Below are 21,713 nucleotides of genomic sequence, written 5' to 3'. Positions count from 1 at the left end.
ATCAGTCGAAACAGTGTTGCGGTTTATTTTTTCAGCGAAACGAACGGGGGCCTAAATAAAGGTCGTACTCTAGTTTTTGGTGCCAGAAAAAAAACGTTAATCCAATAGAGTCCCAACTCAAGTTCCTATTTTATGGAGACCCTCCAATCTCCACTCTTAGCCCCATCTCCCATCGATGCTAAGAAGCTACTTTGCCAAGAAAATTTTCTTCACACTGACTCACTCTTGCATTGTAGCCCTATTCCCCTCTCATGTCTGGCTCCTCTGGCGAAATGTTAGATTGTCTTATAATTTGAAAAGGAGGGAGTGGATCTTTAAGAATAAGAGAGTTCTTAAATTAAAATTAAATCTCTTTGTCCTAAAAAAAAACGTAATTTTAGTTGTGGCTTAGGGGTTGTTTGCTTCTTGCAGGAACTCATAAAATTCCTGTCACATCGAATGTTTAGACATATACATGGAGTATTAAATATAGGCTAATTACGAAACTAATTGCATAACTTGCGACTAATTTACGAGACGAATCTTTTAAGCCTAATTAACCCATGATTTGACAACGTGGTGCTACAGTAAACATGTTCTAATGACATATTAATTAGGCTTAAAAAATTCGTCTCGAAAATTAGACTCCATCTATATAATTAGTTTTATAATTAATCTATATTTAATACTCTTTATTAGTATCTAAACATTCGATGTGATATAAACTTTAGGAGCGACTAAAGAAACAAACATGTGCTAGTCTCCAGGAAAAACAGACTCAAGGATAGTTGATCGGCCAAAAATAACTTTTTTGTTGTGTGATCCCATCTCGCACTTGAGACTGGACTGTTGTGACTATCGTGGGAGAGAGAGAGAAACAGAAGAGGTAAAGGAATCCATGGCGGCGACGCTGGCGAGGAGGGCGGGGCGCTCCGCGGCGGCGGCGCTATGGGGCGCGGCGAGGGGCTTCGCGTCGGTGGGGTCCGACATCGTCTCAGCCGCGCCCGGCGTATCGCTGCAGAAAGCGCGGTCCTGGGACGAGGGCGTCGCCACCAAGTTCTCCACCACGCCTCTCAAGGACATCTTCTACGTGCGCAGCGCTGCTCCTCCCACCCACATCGCCAATGTCTTCTCCTGCTAGATAGTCCATACCGACCAATTTAGTTGTGCTGACCCGGGATTCTTTGCTTGCTGTCCTTGTGCTTGCAGGGGAAGAAGGTGGTCATCTTCGGCTTGCCCGTAAGTTCCGTCCCCACTACTTCCATTCTGCTCTCCCATGTAGTCATGTAGATGTTTGGCCATTTTAGGGTCGCTAGATGAGGCCGTTGTTTACATTGGTGCGGAATTGTTTCGTTAGGTTTGCTAGGCCTGAATTTACATTTGGGGATTAGGGATGCCTCAGTAGAACGTTGATTATGGGTGTTTTTTATTGCTAGGACGTTGATTTGGGAAATAGACGTAGGAATTGGGAATGGGAAGTTATGTTGTTTCAGTGACCATGGTGAAATCTGAATGATGTATCTTATATATTGGATGTCGTTTCTACAAACTAGAGATGTTCATCTCTGATGCCTAGGAGAAAACATTACATTTCATTCGTCTCACCTGATAGGGCAATAAGGATAGGTGTACTCCATGATACTCGAGGACAATGTTGTAAGAGCATAACACAGAATCCATGTTCCGTTTTTCTAAGCCATGAGAAAACATTGTGATTGTGACACATTACACCCTACTCCCAGAGTTTCTAGTCATTGTTGTTTCCTTGGCGATTCAGTCCATTGAAACTTGCAAATTTACACCTTTGGTGTTGTTGTTTGTATTGTTTTTCTCCATCTTTTATTCTGAAAGGCAGAATTCTCTCACTTCAAATATTCTAATGACTATATGGTTTGGCAACTATCTTTTCAATTTATTTCAGGGTGCATATACAGGGGTTTGTTCACAAGCGCATGTTCCTAGTTACAAGAACAATATTGACAAGTTGAAAGCAAAAGGGATCGACTCTGTTATCTGTGTAGCTGTGAATGATCCGTATGTCCTGAATGGATGGGCAGAAAAGCTAGAGGCTAAAGATGCAGTAAGTAACTACCCTTTAATCTTTATTCTTTACAGGATTACCATTTTAGCAGAGAATCTGAAATATAATGAGGGTGTATAATGTATGTATCCAAGTATTGTGCTGTTATCAATGTGATAGGACTATCTGCCTTTTGCTCTCAGGGGTGTTTACTTATTTGGTGTTCTCAACTACATAAATGTTTGTCGTCATTCTATTCCCATCCTATCCTCCTCAGTAATTCGTTATTATTGACAATTGTCCTATATGCAGTCAACCTGTGATGTTTTCCTTGTTCTCGCACCTAATATGCCAAGTCACACACCTAAATTATTGAGACTCTACATCAGATGTGGTGCTTTTTTATACTTCTGCTGCACTCCGTTCACCTTGGTGCATAGAACTACCTAATGCAAATTTCATGTCATGTCTCGTAAAGCTCACCCCAATTTCTCTATACTGATGAATGATTGAATGATCTAATTTAGATTTAAAATTTTTGGGAAACATGTTTCAGAGGTATCATCTTAGGATCTTAACAAAAAAAAAAAAACTGCAATTTTGACTATGTGCAGTTGCTAGTTGTTTACAATTTTATATTAATTCTCTTGAGATCATGCGTGCATATTCATATTTTTCCTATGTGCAATGATTGGAAAATATAGATTGAGTTCTACGGTGACTTTGATGGGAGTTTCCACAAAAGCTTGGATTTGGAGATAGACCTTTCTGCTGCTTTGCTAGGCCGCCGTTCTCACAGGTTAATGGACTCAACTTGCAGTCATTCTTAAACTTGTGCCCTTATATTACAGTTGAAGAATGGTGTTATGTAGTTTAATGTAGTTTAATACTGAGTTCTGACTGTCCTTGTTTAGTTGAATGTCTCTTTGGACACCTTTATGTAATTTATTTCCAGCCATGCCCTTGTCAGCTGAACCACATGCTATAGCTGCATACAAAATTGTGACGGAAAAAGTCTACATAACCAAAACCACCTTTCAAAAACCCCCAGGGGGTTATTTGTCCGGTTTTACAAAGTTTAATGTGTTAAATACCTGGTTTTATAGTTCAGGTGGTTATGTAGACCACAATCAATAGGTCAGGGGTTATGTAGATTTTTTCCAAACTGTGAATGACCACCATATTGTGAAGTGTTGCTTTCATTCCACTAGGTTCATAATACTATAGAGGACACCCCTGTCTGACATGATAACAACCGTTCTTAGAGTATCTTTTACATTTCCCCATTAAGCAAGGAAAGTATGCTTAATATCTAGTGCTTTTGCTTAATGACAACACATCTTATGCTTGATTTCTGTCTTCTGGTCTAAATGTTCACAACATTTTTAGGTGGTCTGCTTTTGTTGACAATGGTAAGATCAAGGCTTTCAATGTTGAGGAAGCACCGTCCGACTTCAAGGTTTCTGGTGCAGAGGTGATCCTGGACCAGATCTGAGCTTCTCAATGACTTGGGCTATCTTCAGTTTGTGCGGCATACTTCCTCTGCAGCAGCGAATAAATTAAATCTCTTACGACCCATGTAAGATGTTTAGATATACTGCGCCTAGACTAAGGAATCAGAGTGTATGACCTCGGTTTTTCTGGAATGAATTAATCGGTGTTCAATGTTTGCATTAATCATTTAATCAGTGTTTAGATACACTGCCTGTGAATTTGGTATTATGCCTGTGGATTTGGTATGATGCCTAAGGGAGCCAAGGCATTTCTTGGCTCTCAAATTGGTGATGCAGTTCAATTCCTGTGAGAACTCCGGTAGTCCCCAGCGACCCTGTAGTTGGTATCCTATTTCAGTACATTTTCGAGAGGCGACAAGCTCGATGTCGTCACTGCTGATCGCAACATTCAGCAGTCAGCACAAGGCACTCACTCGTGTCAGTACACCCGTTTGACCTTTCGAAGACCGGCATCGGAAATATAGGAGGGAGCAGCAGCCGGCGGCGGCCATAGCCCAGGAGCCCGGAGCTGTTTCTTCGTGGCAGGAATGGGCAAGAATGGCATCCAGTACGCAGTGGTCAGTAATGCTCTCTTGGAGGTGATCGATGCTCCCAACTCGCAGGATACACAGTAACGGGTGCTTTTCAGACTCAACTTCCTGTTCATCCACAGTATCACCCGTTACTGCAGCTTGCACCTGTTACTGTACCTTCCATGCCCATTAACGCACCTTCTAGCTGTACCACGTCCCCGCTGTCTTCAGAGTGGGCTTTTATGTTTTTACCATTATAAAGATGGACACTCATTCGAATATTATTTTTAGAATGACAATTACAACTTTATCAGATGAGAGAAGTTTTAGTTTTAGATTTACCACTTTTGCGCATATGGTATGCCACGCCAGCTCGACATAGGCACGTGAAATGTCCTTACTACCCCTGCCTTTCTCCTCTCTCTCCATCTCCGACCACCGGGTCTTGCAGCACCTGTCACTGTCAAGTGGGCCCCACTCGTCAGCTTCGTCTTCCAGCTCCAGCTTCGTCTCCCATCCCTCCTGTCGTCCTCATCTACAGCCAGGTTCCAGTTCGGAAAAAAAAATCACCATCCCAACCCACCGCTCCACGCACGGGAACCACGCCCGTGCATCGCCGCCGCGCCGGAAGGAAGCTCTGCCGCCTCACGCGCGACCCGGCGGAGCGCCCACTCGCCTACGACCTTCGTCGTCTGCGCGCCGCGGCACCACAGCACCACCGCCGGGCGGCGACCCCGCCAGAGCGCGGGACCGCGTGCACCCTCCGACGGTCGTGCGGCGCGTCACTGCAGCACCGCCGCAGGGCCGCGACCCCGCCGGACTGTAGACTCGGCCAGCCCGCGGCTCAGCCAGAGCGCTGAAATGGTTGCGCCGTCAGCCTTTCCCCCATCTGCAGGCTCCACCGACACCCGCCCGAGCTCCGCCCCGCCTGTGCCCTCCGCCGGCCGCGCGGCGCGGCCCGCAGAGCGCCGCAATGCAGGAACGCCGCCGGTCCGCGCTACGCCCCCGCGGCAGCGCCGGCCCCTCTCGGGTAATCTCCGTCGCCTGCCTACCTGTACCTTTCTCCTATTTCGTTCCGGTCTTTTTTGCACACATCGATATCGTCATCTTCTTTTCTATGTTTTATCCTACGTGCTCCAGATTCGGCCGGGGATCGCTACGCTCGAGTGCTGGGGGCCCGTACGCTCCTGCTGTGATCCAAGAATCCAACTGTGCCGTCATTCCCGGTTCGTCGTCAGCCCCGTCGCGCTCCGTTCAGGGTTCGTGTATTGGCCGGCGACGCACTCCCTCAAAGCACCGGCACCGCTGCTCTTCTGCACAGAACCATCTATCTTCATAGGTGCTGCTCACAAGGTACCCCCAATTTTATACTTCCTCTTCAAAGGTTTGTGCAAGGGAATTGATGAATCAAAGTTTACAAATAATTACGGCTCCTCTTCATGTTTTGATCTGCTACGTAATTTTGGTCTTGCCTGTACAATGCTAAGATTTGGGATAATTCCCATTGAGTTAAATACACCAGCGGCCCTCAGATTTGTAAACATGTGTCACATAGGTCGATAAACTTAGAAAATGCATTTCTAAGTCCCTAAACTTGTTAACCGGTTCACCATAGGTCATACCAGCCACGCTGGCATTTTTATCTGACGTGGTACACTACTGTAGCGCTGACTGCCACTTTGCATTTAACCCCTCATCTATCTTAGCCTCGTTCATTTGCATAAAAGAAAAGGCCGCACTCGAAGGTGCCGCCCTCGCTCTGGCCATGTGAGCAGGCTATCGTGGCCACGCAGCCAACGCTGACCATGCTGCACGTGCTAACAAGTAGCGTCGCCTGAGTGGCCGCATGCAGTCTTGTCGGTGGCTGTGACATGGCCTTCTCTGTCTGCGCTGCCCGCAGGGCCACTCGTGCCGCCACCCCACGCGCTACGCGCACCTTGACGAACGCCGCCCCACCACGGCCATGGCCGTCGTCGCCTTGCCGGTTGCGCTGCCAAGAAAGTGAAGAGAGCGGACCATCTCCCTTCTCCTGCCAGCACGCAGACATGGACAGAGAAGGCGTTGGCTGGCTGAGTCGCTGAGGAGCGAAGGCCATGTTACAGCCACAACGAAAGGTACTCGTCCATTGGTCCACGGGGGCTGCTCGCGAAGGCTATAGGCTGCGGGCGGTGCTAGCTAGTAGCACAGGCCGTAGCATGGTCGGCGCTGGCTGCGAGACCACGGTCATCGGCTCGCGAGGCTAGAACTCCTGGAAGCCTTGGAATCCGACCGGCGCGAGGTGGAAGAAGACCACGTCGATGGCGCGCTCGTTGAGTTCTGGCTTGGCCGCTTGGTGGCCTGGTGGGTATGCGTATGGGTATCGGGCTTAGGGGCTTCTTCCGTCAAGGCAGGCCAACCCCGTAAGGCCTTAGCCTTTTTGGGAAAGAAGAAAGGCGCAGTCGGCAGTTGCGGCATTGCGCAAAGCTCCCCTGACTCCAAAGCGTCGCATCGGGCACGGGCTGGCTTGGTCGCTGTGGCTGGCCGCGCCGGCGCGCCAGCTCCCTCTGGCCCTCCCTCTCCTCTTCTGTCGCCTCCCGCCCTACGTGAACTGCGACTCACCCCTCGCCGGCCACCGGCCGCCCCCTCCCGATCTCCTACGTGGCCTACGCATAGCCGGCGGGCAGCGATCAGGACTTAGGACAAGGGGCCAGCCGGCCAGGGTGCTGCCCACTGGCCACCGTGTTGTCCGACAGACGAGTAGACGGCGGAGACTGCCGCTGCCATGCTGCCCTTGCGTGCAACGGGGCAGGACGGCCGTCGGCACGGAAACAGGCGAACAATGGGACAGAGGCCAGAGGGAGACGGACGGGATGCTACCGCTGCGCCGCTTTGCCGGTGTGCTGCTGCGGCGCTGGCGCGCTACCCATAGGAAGCAGGATTGAAGATCAGGAATATTCCTGTGACCTATGACCCCGATGGCGCCGGCGCTGGCGAGGCGGATCGGGCCGATGCGTTGAGGAGGAAGGTCCGGCGCACGAGTACGGCCTTTTTTATGCAAATGAACGAGGCTAAGATAGATGAGGGGTTAAATGCAAAGTGGCCGACACAGTCAGCACTACAGTGCATTCCACGTTAAATAAAAATGCCAGCATAGCTAGTATGGACCTGTGATGAACCAGTTAACAAGTTTAGGGGCTCAGAAATGCATTTTTTAAGTTCATGGACCTATGTGACACATGCTTACAAATTCGAGGGCCGCTGGTGCATTTAACTCATTCCCATTTATATATATGGACACCGACTTTTCTTTTGTCCGCTCATATTGCAGCAACAAAAATGTTCGACAGCCATAACCATAACGTAGTAACATGTGAACTCCCTACTTTCACTATCAAGTTTCAAACCTCCTTTTCAATCTGTACACAGGTATCAATTGCTTGAGGCGGAAACAGAGTACATTTATGCGCTTTCTGATCAGCACATATGCAAGATCAGCATCTCCCCACCATCAGCAACTGCCATGGAAGCACGAAAACTCCTTACTTTTATAGTCCTATTCTCCATGTATAAAATATGCCAATATTTTCTGTTTATACATGCACCAAAAGTAAATGTTATATTTGAATCATAGTTGGCTGACACATATATGCCACCTTTGCCACTACACCTAGGTCTGTTGGACATAACTTGTTCTATAGCCCGTACGAAAACTCTTTGCTTTTGCATTTTATTTAGGTTTTTGGGTATCTTTAGCTCTTTAACATTGTTTGCTCTAGGCAGCTATCTTTACAACCTTACATTGTCATGTGATCAGTCCGTAACGCAATTATGATTACCTATTGGGCCCTTATCTCTGCTCCCTAATCGGGGGAGCCCAACCCTAATCCGGTTGGTGGGCCCCTGTCGCACAGCACACATAAAAGGAAGGTGGGGGTGAGGGCTCGGACTACGAGGTTTAACGGAGCCGTCACCCACCTACAGAGAAACCCTAAAACCGATCGAAAGTAGTGCTGGAAGCGACGGGATGTGCCCCACCACCGCCGTCGCCCCTGCAGGTCTACACCGGCCCCTCTGGACCACCACTGTACCTTGCCACCGAGCCGGAGCTGTCTCGACATCGGTGTCCGCGAGGTCACGACGCTATTATCCAGGGCGGATCTACGGGTAAAACACAGAGGTACCAATCCTACGATCCTAACAATGGTACCAGAGCCAGGTTACCTCTGTGTATCCATAACCCTAACCGGGTAAAAGCAAAAGAAAGAGAGACCGGCTCACGGTCTACCGGTCATCACTGCCACCGCGCGTGGGAGAAAGGAGCCGCACCGTTCGACGGCGCACGGCAAAAGTAAAGAACCAAACAGATCCAGTTCGGATCTAAGGAATGAAGAAGGATGGGTTCAGTTTTGGCCGAACCCTAAGACCTAACCCTAACTCGCATGAAGAAAGGGAAAGAATCAGTCTCGGGAAAAAGAACAGTTTCGGATGAACTAACACATCCTCATCCCAATTGGAGTCAAATCTGAAAAGAAAAGAAATCAAAGAAAAGAAAAATCCAAAGAAGAAGAAGAACAAGAATCGGGTTCAACCGAACCCTAACCCTAGATCGGGTACGGGAAAAGTGGACACGGTTTCAACAAAGAACCCTAGCGGTTCGTCAGCCTAAGGTGTAGATCTAGGGTTTCAGATTGAAAAACAAAGAAAATGCCCGATCCAGATCGGATCGGGACGGAACTCGAACCCTAACCCTACAAGAGAAAGAGGACGGTCATGAGGCTACCTACCTAGAGCCTGGCCGTCCTGTCGCTGCCGTCGACCAAATCTATGGCCGACGAGAGTGAGACAGAGCCGTCGGGCTGGGTAGCCTGGCGCACGCGAACAACAGGGCACCGTCGCGAGACTACTCGACGGCGGCGTGCTCCGCAACTGGGCGAGCACGCACGCCGGCGAGGAGCTCCACGGTGGTGCCATCTCGTCTTCCTCCTTCGGTCACCGTAGGTGGCCGCCGCTCGTCCGCCGCAGCGCGTGAGAGTAGGAAGAGGAGAAAGAGAAAGAGAGGGGCCAAGGGAGCCACGGGTGCGAAAATCGCCGGCGGTCGATGGCCACCGCGGCCGCGGCCACCGCCGTCGCTGCGTGTTGAGCTGAGCGAGAAAGGCGGAAGGGAGAAAAGAAAATGAGGGTTAGGGTTCAGGGAGCGACGGCGGCTGCTGGTTTTGATCCAGCGAAAATGAAGGCCAACCGTCCGATCGCGTTGGACGATCAAGATTTACCGCGCCGCGGCTCGGGCTTCTTTTGGCCCAGGCGGGCGATGATGCTCGGCCGGATTCCCGGCCCAGGCCCACGTTGCGGCCTGGGCGCGGTGGAGAGACGGCGACGCCAGCTAGGCCAGGCCGGTTCGGCCGCTGGGCTGAGTGACGCGCGCTGCGCACGTGGGCCAGGGCGCGAGCTACTAGGCCGAAATGGACAGGAGACATAGTTACACAGTCTTTTGTTTTTTTAATTTGCCAGAAACAGTTTTGATGTATTTGAACAATTCGAATTGAATTTTGATGTTGAAATCTGTACAATTCTGATCCAACGTCAATTTTGTTCAGAGAATAGTAAAGTGTTGTAATAGTTTATGGAAAATAGAATTAAAAGATTTATTAAAGTTTCCGCTGCGTATTTAAAGATTGTTGCTTTCATTATTAAATTCGAACCAACGGAAGAATTTGATTTTAAAAGCCAAGAAATAAATATGAGTTGATTATGATATTTAACTGGAGAAAAGATAAGTTTTTCTAGTAAATCTTTATTTCCTGGAAATTGATTAATGGATTAAAGGAAATCGAAAATACATTTTTCCCTGTGGGTAAAATTCAAGGAAAAGAGAATTTTTCCACAGCTAAAGAAAAGTTGTTGATTCTCCAGTTATTTTGAACCAATGTGGTATTTAATTGGAGAAAAAGAGTTTTGATATGATTATGATGTTGTTATTTTCTGACCAACGTTGTTAATAACAATATCATAATTGTAATGATTTATGCATTAATTCTATTTCTGCCCAACGGTGATGTAGAATTCGTGTATAAGAAAAGTTGATAATTTTAATGATTTATGTATTAATTCTACTTCTGCCCAACGGTGATGTAGAATTAGTGTATGAGAACAGTTATAAAAGTTAATGATTTATGCATTAATTCTATTTCTGCCCAACGGTGATGTAGAATTAGTGTATAAGAATAATTGTATGTTTTGATTTTGACCAATGTTGGAATCAAGGCATGAAAATGGTGTTATTTTTATGTTAAGAAAAGTTTTGATTTGGTTTTCATCTTGTCTAAGGTGGACTGGGTAGTCACCTCACCGTGTTCCACTGAGATTGTGGCACCGGTGAGGGAGACAAAAGAGAATGATGTTACTTGGGCAACTAAAGAAAGGGATTTTAAATCCCAAAAGATATCCTATGGCTTTTGAGCATAGGAAGTGGGTCACTGCAAACAAGAAATGTTTGGCTGTGATAAAAAACATGATTGAACCTGCAATTGTGGGCTCAATCCCAGAATGTGACATGGTCACCGAGTACCTCGATAGAATAAAGAGTCAGTTCACTAGCTCTTCAAAGACATGCCACTTAGCTGATAAAGCAGCTGGTCACAGAGTGTTAATCTAGAAAAGGTGGCATAAGAGAGCTCACGATGCGTTGTCGAAATTATGGTACTATCGTTCAGGCCATATTTCGAAGAGGAAAATAGAAAGACTAGTTAAGAATATTATTCTTTCTTTATTAGAGCTTTCAGATTTAGAACAATGCAGAGAATGTATAAAAGTAAAGTATGTAAAGAAAGATGACAAACGAAGCACAGAAATTTTACAGATTATCCACACTGACATCTGTGGTTAGCTTTCCTGTAAAGAGTGTGGATGATTATGATTCGTTCATAACATTCACAAATGATTACTCCCATTATGGTTAAATTTATCCAATCAAATAAAGAACAGAAGCATTGGATAAATTTAAGATATTAAAGATGAAGATAGTCAGGTCTAACCGTGGGAGAGTACTACGGTCGGCATACCCATAGATAGCCCATTTACATACCGTGTAAACGCTACACAGTGGTGCGTCGTTTCCGTTTAATCACCCGTTTACCCCGTTTAATTGGCCGTTTAGCCCGTTTAATGGGACGTTTTGCCCGAATAATGGCTAAACGGTAGGTGACCGACTGTTTACCGTTTAGCGTTTAGCAAAACATTGACTGAAATTAGTAAAGAAAGTCTTGCATTATTTGCAAGGAACGAAAGGCCTCATGATGACATATAGAAGATCTGATTCACTCCACATGGTGGGATATTCAGATTCTGATTATGCGAGAGTGAATGCATATCCAGACGTTGATTTTCTATCATCTCGCAAAGGGGAGCTATTTCATGGAAAAGCTCAAAGCAAACTGTCACTACATCGTCCACAATGTATGACGGTTTGTAGCGTGTTATGAGGCAACGGGCAGGTGAACTTATTAACGAAGTTCATACCCGGTTTGAAGGTGGTTGACGACATCTATAGATCACTAAAGTAATACTGCGATTATAATCTGGCAGTACAGGATGCTCACAACATAAGTCAAGTGGTGCTGCCAAACACATTGACATAGAGTATTATGTTGTGAAAGATAAAGTCCGGGATCAAGTCATAAGTCTTGAGCATATAAGAACAGAAAGGATGCTCGCGGATCCGCTTACAAAAGGCTTACTACCCAACATGTTCAGAGGACATGGTGTTCAGAGAACATGTAGTTAGCTTGGGTTTAAGGGAAAGCCTAAAATATTCCTGGACAAAAGAAGGCCCAAAGATAAGTATCTATTTCAGAACAGAGTAGTGGGTTGTAGCTGTTAAGTCTATCGGCAATGGACCGTGACGATGAGACATGCTCTATGAGCTAATCTGTAATGGAATGAACAAAAGCAAATGATATGAAAGTGAAAGATGGAATGAGATCAAGGGGGAGAATGTTAGTTGATCTCCACCAATAGGCCCAACGGCCTATTGGGCCCTTATCTCTGCTCCCTGATCGGGGGAGCCCAACCCTAATACGGTTGGTGGGCCCCTGTCGCACAGCACACATAAAAGGAAGGTGGGGGTGAGGGCTCGGACTACGAGGTTCAACGGAGCCGCCACCCACCTACAGAGAAACCCTAAAACCGATCGAAAGTAGTGCTGGAAGCGATGGGATGTGCCCCACCACCGCCGTCGCCCCTGCAGGTCTACACCGGCCCCTCTGGACCACCACTGTACCTCGCCACCGAGCCGGAGCTGCCTCGATATCGGTGTCCGCGAGGTCACGACGCTATTGTCCAGGGCGGATTTACGGGTTAAACACAAAGGTACCAATCCTACGATCCTAACACCTATAAATCTGGAATTGCCATCAGATGTCATGTGTGCAAACTACGGTTTAAAAATGTAAGCTGTTTGAATCTTCTGATTAGTTTGCACCAAGTACTGTAGATTGGGCCACCTCTCCTCTGGAACTTTTTTTTATCGTTTTACCAGCTATATGTTCGAGCTTCTTCTTGGCTGTGCTTTCCTGTGAATGCAGATACTTTGTGAAGCTTTCTTGAAGGAGCTGAAATCAGTTGCCCATTGAAGGGATCACAAAGTGATTGATGTTTGGCTCATCGTGCTTATCTATGCCAATGGTGGTGCTCTTCATGCGCTGTTCTTGCCTTTATTGATGCTTCCGTTTGCAGTTATGCCGGAAAAGATTTCATCAGGAAATAATTCATCATTACATCATATTTGGGGTCAATTATCTGAATCTCAAGTTATATTCAATCCATCTTATGAAGTATGCCAAAATTTACAGAGTGCCTCTCCATCTCCAGTTTAATTTGGACATTTCCTTCATTAGTTTGGATGTCATTCTTCTATTTTTCAAGTACATTGCTGCTGTTCCTTTTACTGAACATCATGTAGGTCTGCCATACACTAGGAAACTGATAAGAGGAAGGTGCTACTACAGCTGGGTACACTTATGTTTTAGAGCAAATATTTTGCCGATTCGCCAATATTATTGCACTGCTACTTTGCACTTCTTTGTCACATCATGACAATACATCTGAATATGTATCCAAACTGCCTATGGACTCTGTTATGAGTATAATGCTTTGCACCATATCCATAGTGCCTAAGCACTCAAATTGTTCCAGCCGAAGATGAAATTAGCTCAATGGACTGATGTGCTCAGCTAGGCAATTCCTTGGCTAATATTTCTTTCAGACAGTAGAATAATCAGCAAGTAATATGTTTGTTGTAATGCAACAAAACGATTGAGCAGGTATGGATCACAATATCTGTTATTTCCTCGCACAGCTTAAACAACTACTATGACTGCATATTGCCTCTCTGACTCTAGTTGTTCTATGATATTTTCACTAGGGCCTCACAGTGTATTTGGTTGGTTCTATAGGACTACCAGGAATACCTCATCCTACAAGATAACAGGTAACTACTTTTGGCCGTGCCTTGCGAATGTCGAAATCGCTTCTTCTCAGTTTCCAAACGTGGGAACGTTATGAAATCTGGAACCACGTCATCATGGTTCCAACCCACATAAATTTGGTTAACTAAAAAATAAAGTAATTTCTGGTGTCTAAATGGAGCTGCACTCCTGTATTAGACGCCATCATCATAGTTAAGGCTACATACGTTTTGTGCCCTCTAAATACAACTCCATGGCCTCCATGATCCATGGACCTGCACCGCCCTTTTGTTATCTAAGTAATAATTCCCATCCCACTCACACCCCAGAAACCTTTTACCAATTCAATACTCTATTTGTTACTCTCCCTTACTTTTAACATCAGGTTCTAAGCCTGCCTTTGATATGTACGCAGGGATCAATCGCTTGGAGTGCAAACTACAGCACATTTCTGTTTTTTTTACCACATATGCAGGCTTAGTACCATCAGCAATTTGTCCATCGCAGCACAGATTCTTATATTATTACTTTTGTAGTTCTGTCACCCATGCATAAAGCACGGCACTATTTGTAAACTTTTCCTATATATACTGTTTCATTTGATGTTTCTTTTGGTCGTCAAGTGCTACATAAGTTACCCCCTCCTGCGAGACAACCGAATGTTATGTTTGCATGGCAATTGACTCAAATCGTTGCATATCCTGTCAGTTTCCTGCCTCGCTCGCGGGGTTACAGGCTAGTTTCATTTCATTTCATTTTCATGACTCTATGCCGTCAGTGCTGATTGCAAACTTAGCGCCCAGGCAGCCAGCACAACACGCTAACGTGTATTTCCCCGTTCCAAATTATAAGTTATCTTAGTTTTTGTAGGTACATAGATTTTACTATAATAGACTTACACTATCTAGGTACATAATTTAGAACTGAGGTAGCAGTAGTATACCAATATCAGACAAGCCATGTCTACGATATTGGGCGGCTGTGTGTGAGCCATGCGTCCAAATCAGCATTATATTTCTATTTGCATTGGCTTCAATTGGAGCGACGGATTAGATTTACGTGCCGGACGAAGAACATAAATCTGAACAACCTGCATGTGGATTATACTCCCTCCATTTCAAATTACAAGACGTTTTGAGTTTTTTATACATATAATTTTTGCTATATATATATACACTATGTCTAATATATAATAAAAGCGATGTATAAGGGTCTTATAATTTAGAATGGAGATATTACTGTTCCAGGGTGAACAGTACTCGAAAAGAACACTGACTGGAACATCGGCCGTGGGGACAACATTTCTAGGCTCTCGAATTAATGATTTCGCACGATGCAGTTCAATTGATGTGAGAATTCTGGTAGTTCTAAGCAAACCTGTATTTTCGGGAGAGGCCACGAGCTCGATGTCGTCACTGCTGATTGCAACATTCAGCAGTGAGGACAACGCATTGGCATTGTTTATAGGATGTCATATCGGCTTACGTGGGGTGTCATATAGGGTATTCGGACAATAATAAAAAAATAAATTACAGAATTCATCAATAAATCGTAAGACGAATTTATTAAGCAAATTAATTTGTCATTAGCACATGTATTACTGTAGCACAATATTGTCAAATTATGATCTAATTAGGTTTAAAAGATTCGTCTCGTAAAGTAGTCATAGTTTGTGCGATTAGTTATTTTTTTAGTCTATATTTAATACTCTACATATGTATAAACATTCGATGGATAGAATGTAAACTTTTGAGGAGGCTAAACAAGTGCTTAATCATGCATACAAAAAAGCAAAAGCAGACGGCTACCTGCTTCGAGGCAACCCTGTTCGGAGTAGAAAGGAGGAGCTGCCGGCGGCGGCCATAGCACAGGAGCCCGGAGCTGTTTCTTCGTCGCAGGAATGGGCAAGAATGGCATCCAGTACGCAGTGGTCAGTAATACTGCTCTGTTTGGACGGGAGCGATTTTCTTATCAGCTCGCAGGATACCTAACATCGTCGCCGTGGCCGTCGCAGGTGGACGCCTTCACGGCGGAGCCGTTCAAGGGCAACCCCGCAGCGGTGTGCCTCCTCGAGGACGCCGCCAAGGCAGCTGACGAGCGGTGGATGCAGTCCGTCGCCGCCGAGTTCAACCTCTCCGAGACCGCCTTCCTCCTCCGGGACTCCTCCGCGTCCGGCGCCGCCCCGCGGTTCCAGCTCCGATGGTTCACCCCCGCCGCTGAGGTACCCACCCGACTCATCGTCGCACAGCTGCGCGTAATTCGGTCTAGAGTCTTCTCTTGACACGGGCGTTCGTGACGCCGTTCCAGGTCAAGCTCTGCGGCCACGCGACGCTGGCCTCCGCCCACTTCCTCTTCACATCCGTCCTCGCGGAGCACGAGGCGCTCATCGAGTTCTCGACCAAGTCGGGGATTCTTACGGCCAAAAAGGTTCCTGCGCCGGAGAGCACGGGCGTGTCAGGCGAGGGGAAACTGTTCATTGAGCTGGATTTCCCCATGATTGACCTTGTTGATTGCCATCCATCCGAGCTGCCGTCCATCCCCGAGACCCTGAACGGAGCCTCCATTGTCAGCGTTCACAAGTCAACGACCGCTGGTGACCTCATTGTAATTATCCTAATCCTTATTTTCCTTTCCTGCTTGAAATGTCTAGATTTTCTAATGCTACTGATGTAGGTGCCTGTCTACTGCCCACTGTGCCTAGTAATGCACTTGATGCCCAAGCATTATATCCAAAATTTACCAACATGAAAATGGATGGAAAGAACCAATTTAGTGCGTCTACTACCATGATCATTTTCCTTGTCCAGGAATGGAGATATCAGAATATCAGATATTCCAAACATTTTTTTTCAGCAGCATCATAAACCTAGATACAACGGCACTAAGATTATTTGGAGGCAGCATAAACTTTTAAGTTAGAGGCAATGATAAGAGTGGTAATGAGGTAGTTCAGTTTGTTCAGGTAATTCATGAAAAGAAAATCTGACTTGGCTTTCAGGTGGAGCTTTCATCAGGAAAAGAGGTTGCCGATATCATTCCTAACTTTCATGAAATCAAAATATGTTCGGGCAGAGGAATTATTGTTACAGGGCCAGCGCCTGCTGGATCTGGTTATGACTTCTTCACTCGTTTCTTCTGCCCAAAATTTGGGGTACCTGAGGTGATGTCATACTCTTTGTCCAAAATATATACATTGGGGGAGCTAAGATTAAAAAAGGGCAGACCCAGTGCCGGAGGCTCCTGGTGACTCAGTGAGACAGCTCTCACCACTGCACCAGACCTGCCCTTCAGTAATTCCTTTATGGTACCAAATATGTATAGGAGAATTTGTGACTGTTATCATGATGTACCTTTATGGTACCTCATATTCTTTATTTTCCTTCTTGTCTACTATGAATGCTGCAAAGTTGTCTTTTGACTACATGCATGTAATAAACACCACATACCTATATTCTTGTGGCTTCCTTTTCTCAATTAGACACACATATTCTGTGCATGGAGAAAGATATCAGAATAGCTATTCATGATACAATCACATTCCATCCTTCTAGTAAGGCACTAAGCACCTTATAAGTCTGGTTTCAATGTTCTTGTTTATACATAACATTCTTTACCTCAGATAATATGCTATCATGGAATTGGAATATCTTATTGCTGCATTTATCAAAAAATACACTATTTTTGTAGTAGTGAATTACAAATGTTTGTGGCTGGCAATGTCCGGTTCTCCTGGTCCTGACGAATTAGGAAAATTCTGTTTTGGTTTCTCTCCTTGTGTTAGTTTTACAAAATTCCTACTACAGCCTAACCCTCTAATCGCTATGTTTTGACAGGATCCCGTTTGTGGCAGTGCGCACTGTGTCTTGGCACCTTATTGGGGCGGGAAGCTGGGGAAACATAAACTGACGGCATTTCAAGTACGTTCTTGCAACACTTCAGTAATTCCTTGATCAATCATCAGATTGGTTTTTGAATTCATTCTTATGTCACCAGGCATCTCCACGGAGTGGAATACTATACCTGGAGTTAGAAGCTGCAGGCAGGAGAGTGCGAATTCAGGGCGAAGCTGTTACTGTGATGACTGGTACCCTCCTAGCGTAGCCGCTCAATGAACTTCCGCCGTCTTCAGTTTGGTTGTGCGGCATGATTACTCTGCAGCAAGGAGTAAACTAATTCTCATTTCACCCGTCGAAAGAACTTAGATACACTGCTTCCAGTCTTTGGAATCAGAGTGTACCAGTTCCGTGTTTCTGGAATAACTCAGTCGATGTTCAATGTGTGTGTATAATATTTTCTGTTTGCATTGGCTTGAATTGGAGCAATGAACTAGATTTACGGGCTCGATAAATAACATAGATTTGAACAAACTGCCTGTGGAGTATACTGATTCGTGGTGAACGCTTATAAAGAACACATCGGGCTCGGGCAGGTGGATTTGGTTTTATGCCCAAGGGAGTCAAGACTAGCGTCCTATACGTTTGGCTTCATAAGCCGTACTTTTCAACCAACGAACAATATTTTTTCTCTTACAACAAATCAGTCAACAGGTACTTTTAGCTATCAGTCTGTTCGCTTATTGGTTTTCAGTCAGGGTTTATCAGTTATGATATAGTATTTTTCTCTCACAACAAACCTAGCATCAGTCGAACTTATCAGCTCAGAAACTAACTAGCGAACAGACTGCATGGCTTATCAGCCAAGCAATAAGGGCCTAGGCTCTGAAACTTGGATCTCGCACGACGCGATTCAATTTCTATGAGAATTCTGGTCCTCCCAACTCCCAAACAAACCTGCAGGCTGCATGACGGTACACTTATCTATCTATTATTTTACCACAATAGTGTTAAAAGAAGGCATCAGCCCACCATATTTTCAGAGCACAGAAATCATTACGGTGATTGAGAAAAAAACCGTTAATTGGGAGTGGCTATACATCCTCGAACCACACAAAAGCGAATGAAAACATGAAATGATATCATCCGAGAGTTATTTAGAAATCCCGTATTTTTTTATTCCGCTGCTCTATTCTGACACACCTTGGTGCTTGTCAGAGGAGAGACGGTCTGGTTGGTGCTTGGCGGAGGCGGAGCCGCGGAGGTGTCGGCGCCGGGCGTCGCCGTCGCCGTCAGCGAAGGCTGTGCTTCACTCAATCGTCTTCGTCGCCTACTGAACCTCAGGGGCGTGCTGTCATCCGTATCTCCCAGCTGATTGATTATTGTTTGCTTGTCAACAATTTGTGTGCGCGGACGTCCGGGGCAAAGGGTGCTGATTTTGGATTCATTTTTGCTTGTCAACAAATTTTGTGTGCGCGAACGTCCGGGGGCAAAGGGTGTATCAACGGATGAGTTGGGCTAGGTGGCCAGCAAGTTATGGGCGTGAGAGAGGAGCCTGTTATCATTGATGCATGGTACCTGAATGAAGTTGGAGCGCAGACTGTTGGAGAGGTCCGGGGAGCAGTGCTCTGATGTCCTGCTACTTGCTTTTTTTTGTTTACTGCGTGCAGTAGCTTGAACTCCGAAGGCATCACCGTGTGATTATTGATTCATTGTGCTCCCACACATTCAGGAATTAAACAACTGCAGTTAAATTGATGTGCTGCACAAAAGGTGATTCTGATAAAGTATTAGTGAGCAGACTTGCACACTGCCTCTATTAAGATTATATGTCTGCAGTGTAATTAATAGTAAGTTCCTTGATTTGAGTTTGTTTCCTTTCAGTATGTTCATTAGTTTTAATTTTTTAGTATATATTGTTATTTTTATATTGAGCGATATCCTATTATTCAGTTTGTTCTTTTTAATTTATTTTAGTTCAAGTCATTTCAATATTTCAGCACACATTGTTAATTTTTTTAGGTGTGTCGCTTTTGCAATTGTAATTGTATGATGTGTCATTTTCAAGCAACAGTGATGGAGTACAGTCACAGTTTCAGTTATTTTATTTTTAGAAACCTAGTGATGGTGTCAATGTTCAGTTTCAGTTAGGCCCCGTTTAGATCTAAAATTTTTTAGATTTTGGCTACTGTAGCACTTTTATTTGTATTTGATAATTAATGTCTAATTATGGACTAATTAGGTTCAAAAGTTTCGTCTCGCGATTTCTCACCTAACTATGTAATTAGTTTTTTTTTCTACATTTAGTACGCCATGCATGTGCCGCAAGATTCGATGTGACGGGTACAGCGCAAAATTTTTTGGAATCTAAACAGGCCCTTATTTGATTTTTAGAAACTCTTTTTCAGTTTTAATGTTTCCATTAGTTTTAGTTGATTGAGTTCACTACAAACTCTGTTTTATTATTGTTTTAGTTGATTCAGTTATTCTGAAGCTATCTTTTTTCATGTGAGATTCCCGTGATGGAGCGAGGGTTGTTGCTGCATGCACGTGATGTTTGTTGGAATTTTAATCACTTTTTATTGTTTTATGTCACTGCAAATTTTGGGTTAATTCTTTTCCCTTTATCTACTAGATTCTGATTTGGTTTCAGAACCTACATGTCATGAAATGATTGGACATGCATGGATATAGTACCTTCAATAGCTCCTTCTCTTTGAAATACCTATTATTACTATAGTTGAAGCAGGAGTATATATTTTTTTTCAGACCATAGGGGGGCATTGGCCCCTGCTAGCCCCCCTGGTTACGCCTCTGCCCACATTGGAGGTCGCGGGCTGCTTGGCACGCCTGCGGCGGCGGCGGCGGCGCCTCTTCATGACGGCGATCACCGCTAGAAAGACACCTCGGTCACTGTCGATGGACAGGACGCTGACAGTCAAACGCGTCATGCACATGATTGTTTGGACATCAGTGAGGAGGAGAGGAAGCAGGCGGAGGATCATCTCTTCAACAAATTGGAGATGGTGTTAAAATCGGCTTATGAAAAAGAAGAAGAAGAAGAAAAGCATAGAGGTACCTACCTTGATTAGGAAGCGTGTCCTGCTGCCCCTAGCGTCGCGGCTATTCCGGTAGTTTTCCCTTTGTTCTAGCAAGGCGGCCCACAAGCGCTACCACGGTGAGGATGAGTGAGCAGCCCCCCACCGCGGTGTTGGCAATCATCACTGGATCCATTATCACCATGGTGGAGAAAGTTAAATGTATGTTTAAGGACATGTGCCTCTACGCACTATGCCGTTAATGCTGAGCAACTCGATGGGGGTGACCCTTTAGTAGTACTGTAGTATATATAATAGCTGGCTGGGTTTATTAAAAAAATTGGTTGCAAAGAAACTCCGCTCGTGTTGCTTAGATGTTGTCATTACTGATAGATATTGCATCTAAAGAGACGATCGATTTTACATATGGACACCTTTATGGGAATGGACACGTGGTGGTCGGTCGTGCCAATCGAGCAGGTACCAAGCATTACAACACTCGGCGACGGAAGTGACGTGCATTACAACGCTCTTGCTCCCACAAACAAAGGGCATCCAACTTTACTCTACATGCTCCCTCCAGCCCGTTTTGTAAAGCGCGTACCAAGGAGGGAAGTGTTGTTGCACGAGGTAGGCAAATTATGATTTTAGATGCGCATGTATTCATCTTAATTCATATGCTGAAGTGGATTGTGGTATAATTGAGTTAAATTCTATTCCATTCCACTCTAACCCATGTGGATTAAAGTAGATACACATGCATCTAAACAAGGCCTAATTGGAATTTATTTCCATACTAGGTTCGTATCCGTGCGTTGCTACGGAACAATTAAACTTTTGTACTAAAAATACACTGGATCGCACGATAAGATAACAATACTGTGAAATTAAATATCAATATTAAAGTGATATTTAATCCAAAAAGTAAAGTTCGTGAAATTAACACAGTCACAGAGAGGAACGGCGTTGCAAGCTCACAAACTCTATTGTACAGACCTTCCGTGCGTTGCAACGGGAGCTTCTGTGGGCCTTTGAGAGTCCTTCGTGCATACAGAACACATCCCTGTCTTCGTGTTGGCCCTTCTCTCCCTCACCTAAATCATCTATCATTTCTAAAAGAAAATAATAAATCCTCTATCGGTTTCATTAAGGTCACTACAAAAGGTGGAGAAAAACCACAACTGAAAACTATGCCATGGAATTCAAAAATTCGAACGTTGAAGAAAATTAAAAGAAAAGTAATAATTAGACCATAGAACAACGATTATCAGCCTGTTCGTTTGGCTGTGGCTTGTCGTAAACGATCGTAAATTTTCAGCTGGAACAATATTTTTCTCTCACATAAACCAGCTAGTAGTACTTCTTTACGAACCAGCA

General features: G+C 45.0%; 2 protein-coding genes across 2 annotated transcripts; both read left to right on the top strand.

The window, feature by feature from the left end:
• The first annotated feature begins 788 nt into the window (after positions 1-788).
• LOC136458049 (peroxiredoxin-2F, mitochondrial) lies at positions 789-3,698 on the top strand. Its single transcript, XM_066458052.1, has 5 exons — positions 789-1,069; positions 1,189-1,218; positions 1,901-2,059; positions 2,704-2,798; positions 3,389-3,698. Exons 1-5 carry the CDS (start codon positions 878-880, stop codon positions 3,492-3,494), a joined length of 582 nt encoding a protein of 193 aa, XP_066314149.1. The 5' UTR covers positions 789-877; the 3' UTR covers positions 3,495-3,698.
• An 11,537-nt stretch (positions 3,699-15,235) lies between these two features.
• Positions 15,236-17,832, top strand: LOC136458048 (uncharacterized). Its single transcript, XM_066458051.1, has 6 exons — positions 15,236-15,395; positions 15,480-15,686; positions 15,773-16,069; positions 16,464-16,625; positions 17,299-17,382; positions 17,459-17,832. The coding sequence occupies exons 1-6, from the start codon at positions 15,366-15,368 to the stop codon at positions 17,564-17,566; spliced, it is 888 nt and encodes a 295-aa protein (XP_066314148.1). The 5' UTR covers positions 15,236-15,365; the 3' UTR covers positions 17,567-17,832.
• The last annotated feature ends 3,881 nt before the right edge of the window (positions 17,833-21,713 follow it).

The sequence above is a fragment of the Miscanthus floridulus genome, chromosome 6 (assembly GCF_019320115.1).
Source record: "Miscanthus floridulus cultivar M001 chromosome 6, ASM1932011v1, whole genome shotgun sequence".
Taxonomy (NCBI): Eukaryota; Viridiplantae; Streptophyta; class Magnoliopsida; order Poales; family Poaceae; genus Miscanthus; species Miscanthus floridulus.
Note: the sequence above shows the minus strand (reverse complement) of the source record. Positions and strands in the feature narration are given on the sequence as shown.

What these genes read in the sequence shown, in the direction of transcription:
- LOC136458049 (XM_066458052.1), top strand. Translation starts at nt 878, where the DNA reads ATGGCGGCGACGCTGGCGAGGAGGGCGGGGCGCTCCGCGGCGGCGGCG. An exon ending in TGGTCATCTTCGGCTTGCCC is followed by an intron (nt 1,219 to 1,900) that starts GTAAGTTCCGTC and finishes AATTTATTTCAG; the next exon opens with GGTGCATATACAGGGGTTTG. An exon ending in CTAGGCCGCCGTTCTCACAG is followed by an intron (nt 2,799 to 3,388) that starts GTTAATGGACTC and finishes CAACATTTTTAG; the next exon opens with GTGGTCTGCTTTTGTTGACA.
- LOC136458048 (XM_066458051.1), top strand. Translation starts at nt 15,366, where the DNA reads ATGGGCAAGAATGGCATCCAGTACGCAGTG. An exon ending in CGACCGCTGGTGACCTCATT is followed by an intron (nt 16,070 to 16,463) that starts GTAATTATCCTA and finishes CTTGGCTTTCAG; the next exon opens with GTGGAGCTTTCATCAGGAAA. An exon ending in CAAAATTTGGGGTACCTGAG is followed by an intron (nt 16,626 to 17,298) that starts GTGATGTCATAC and finishes ATGTTTTGACAG; the next exon opens with GATCCCGTTTGTGGCAGTGC.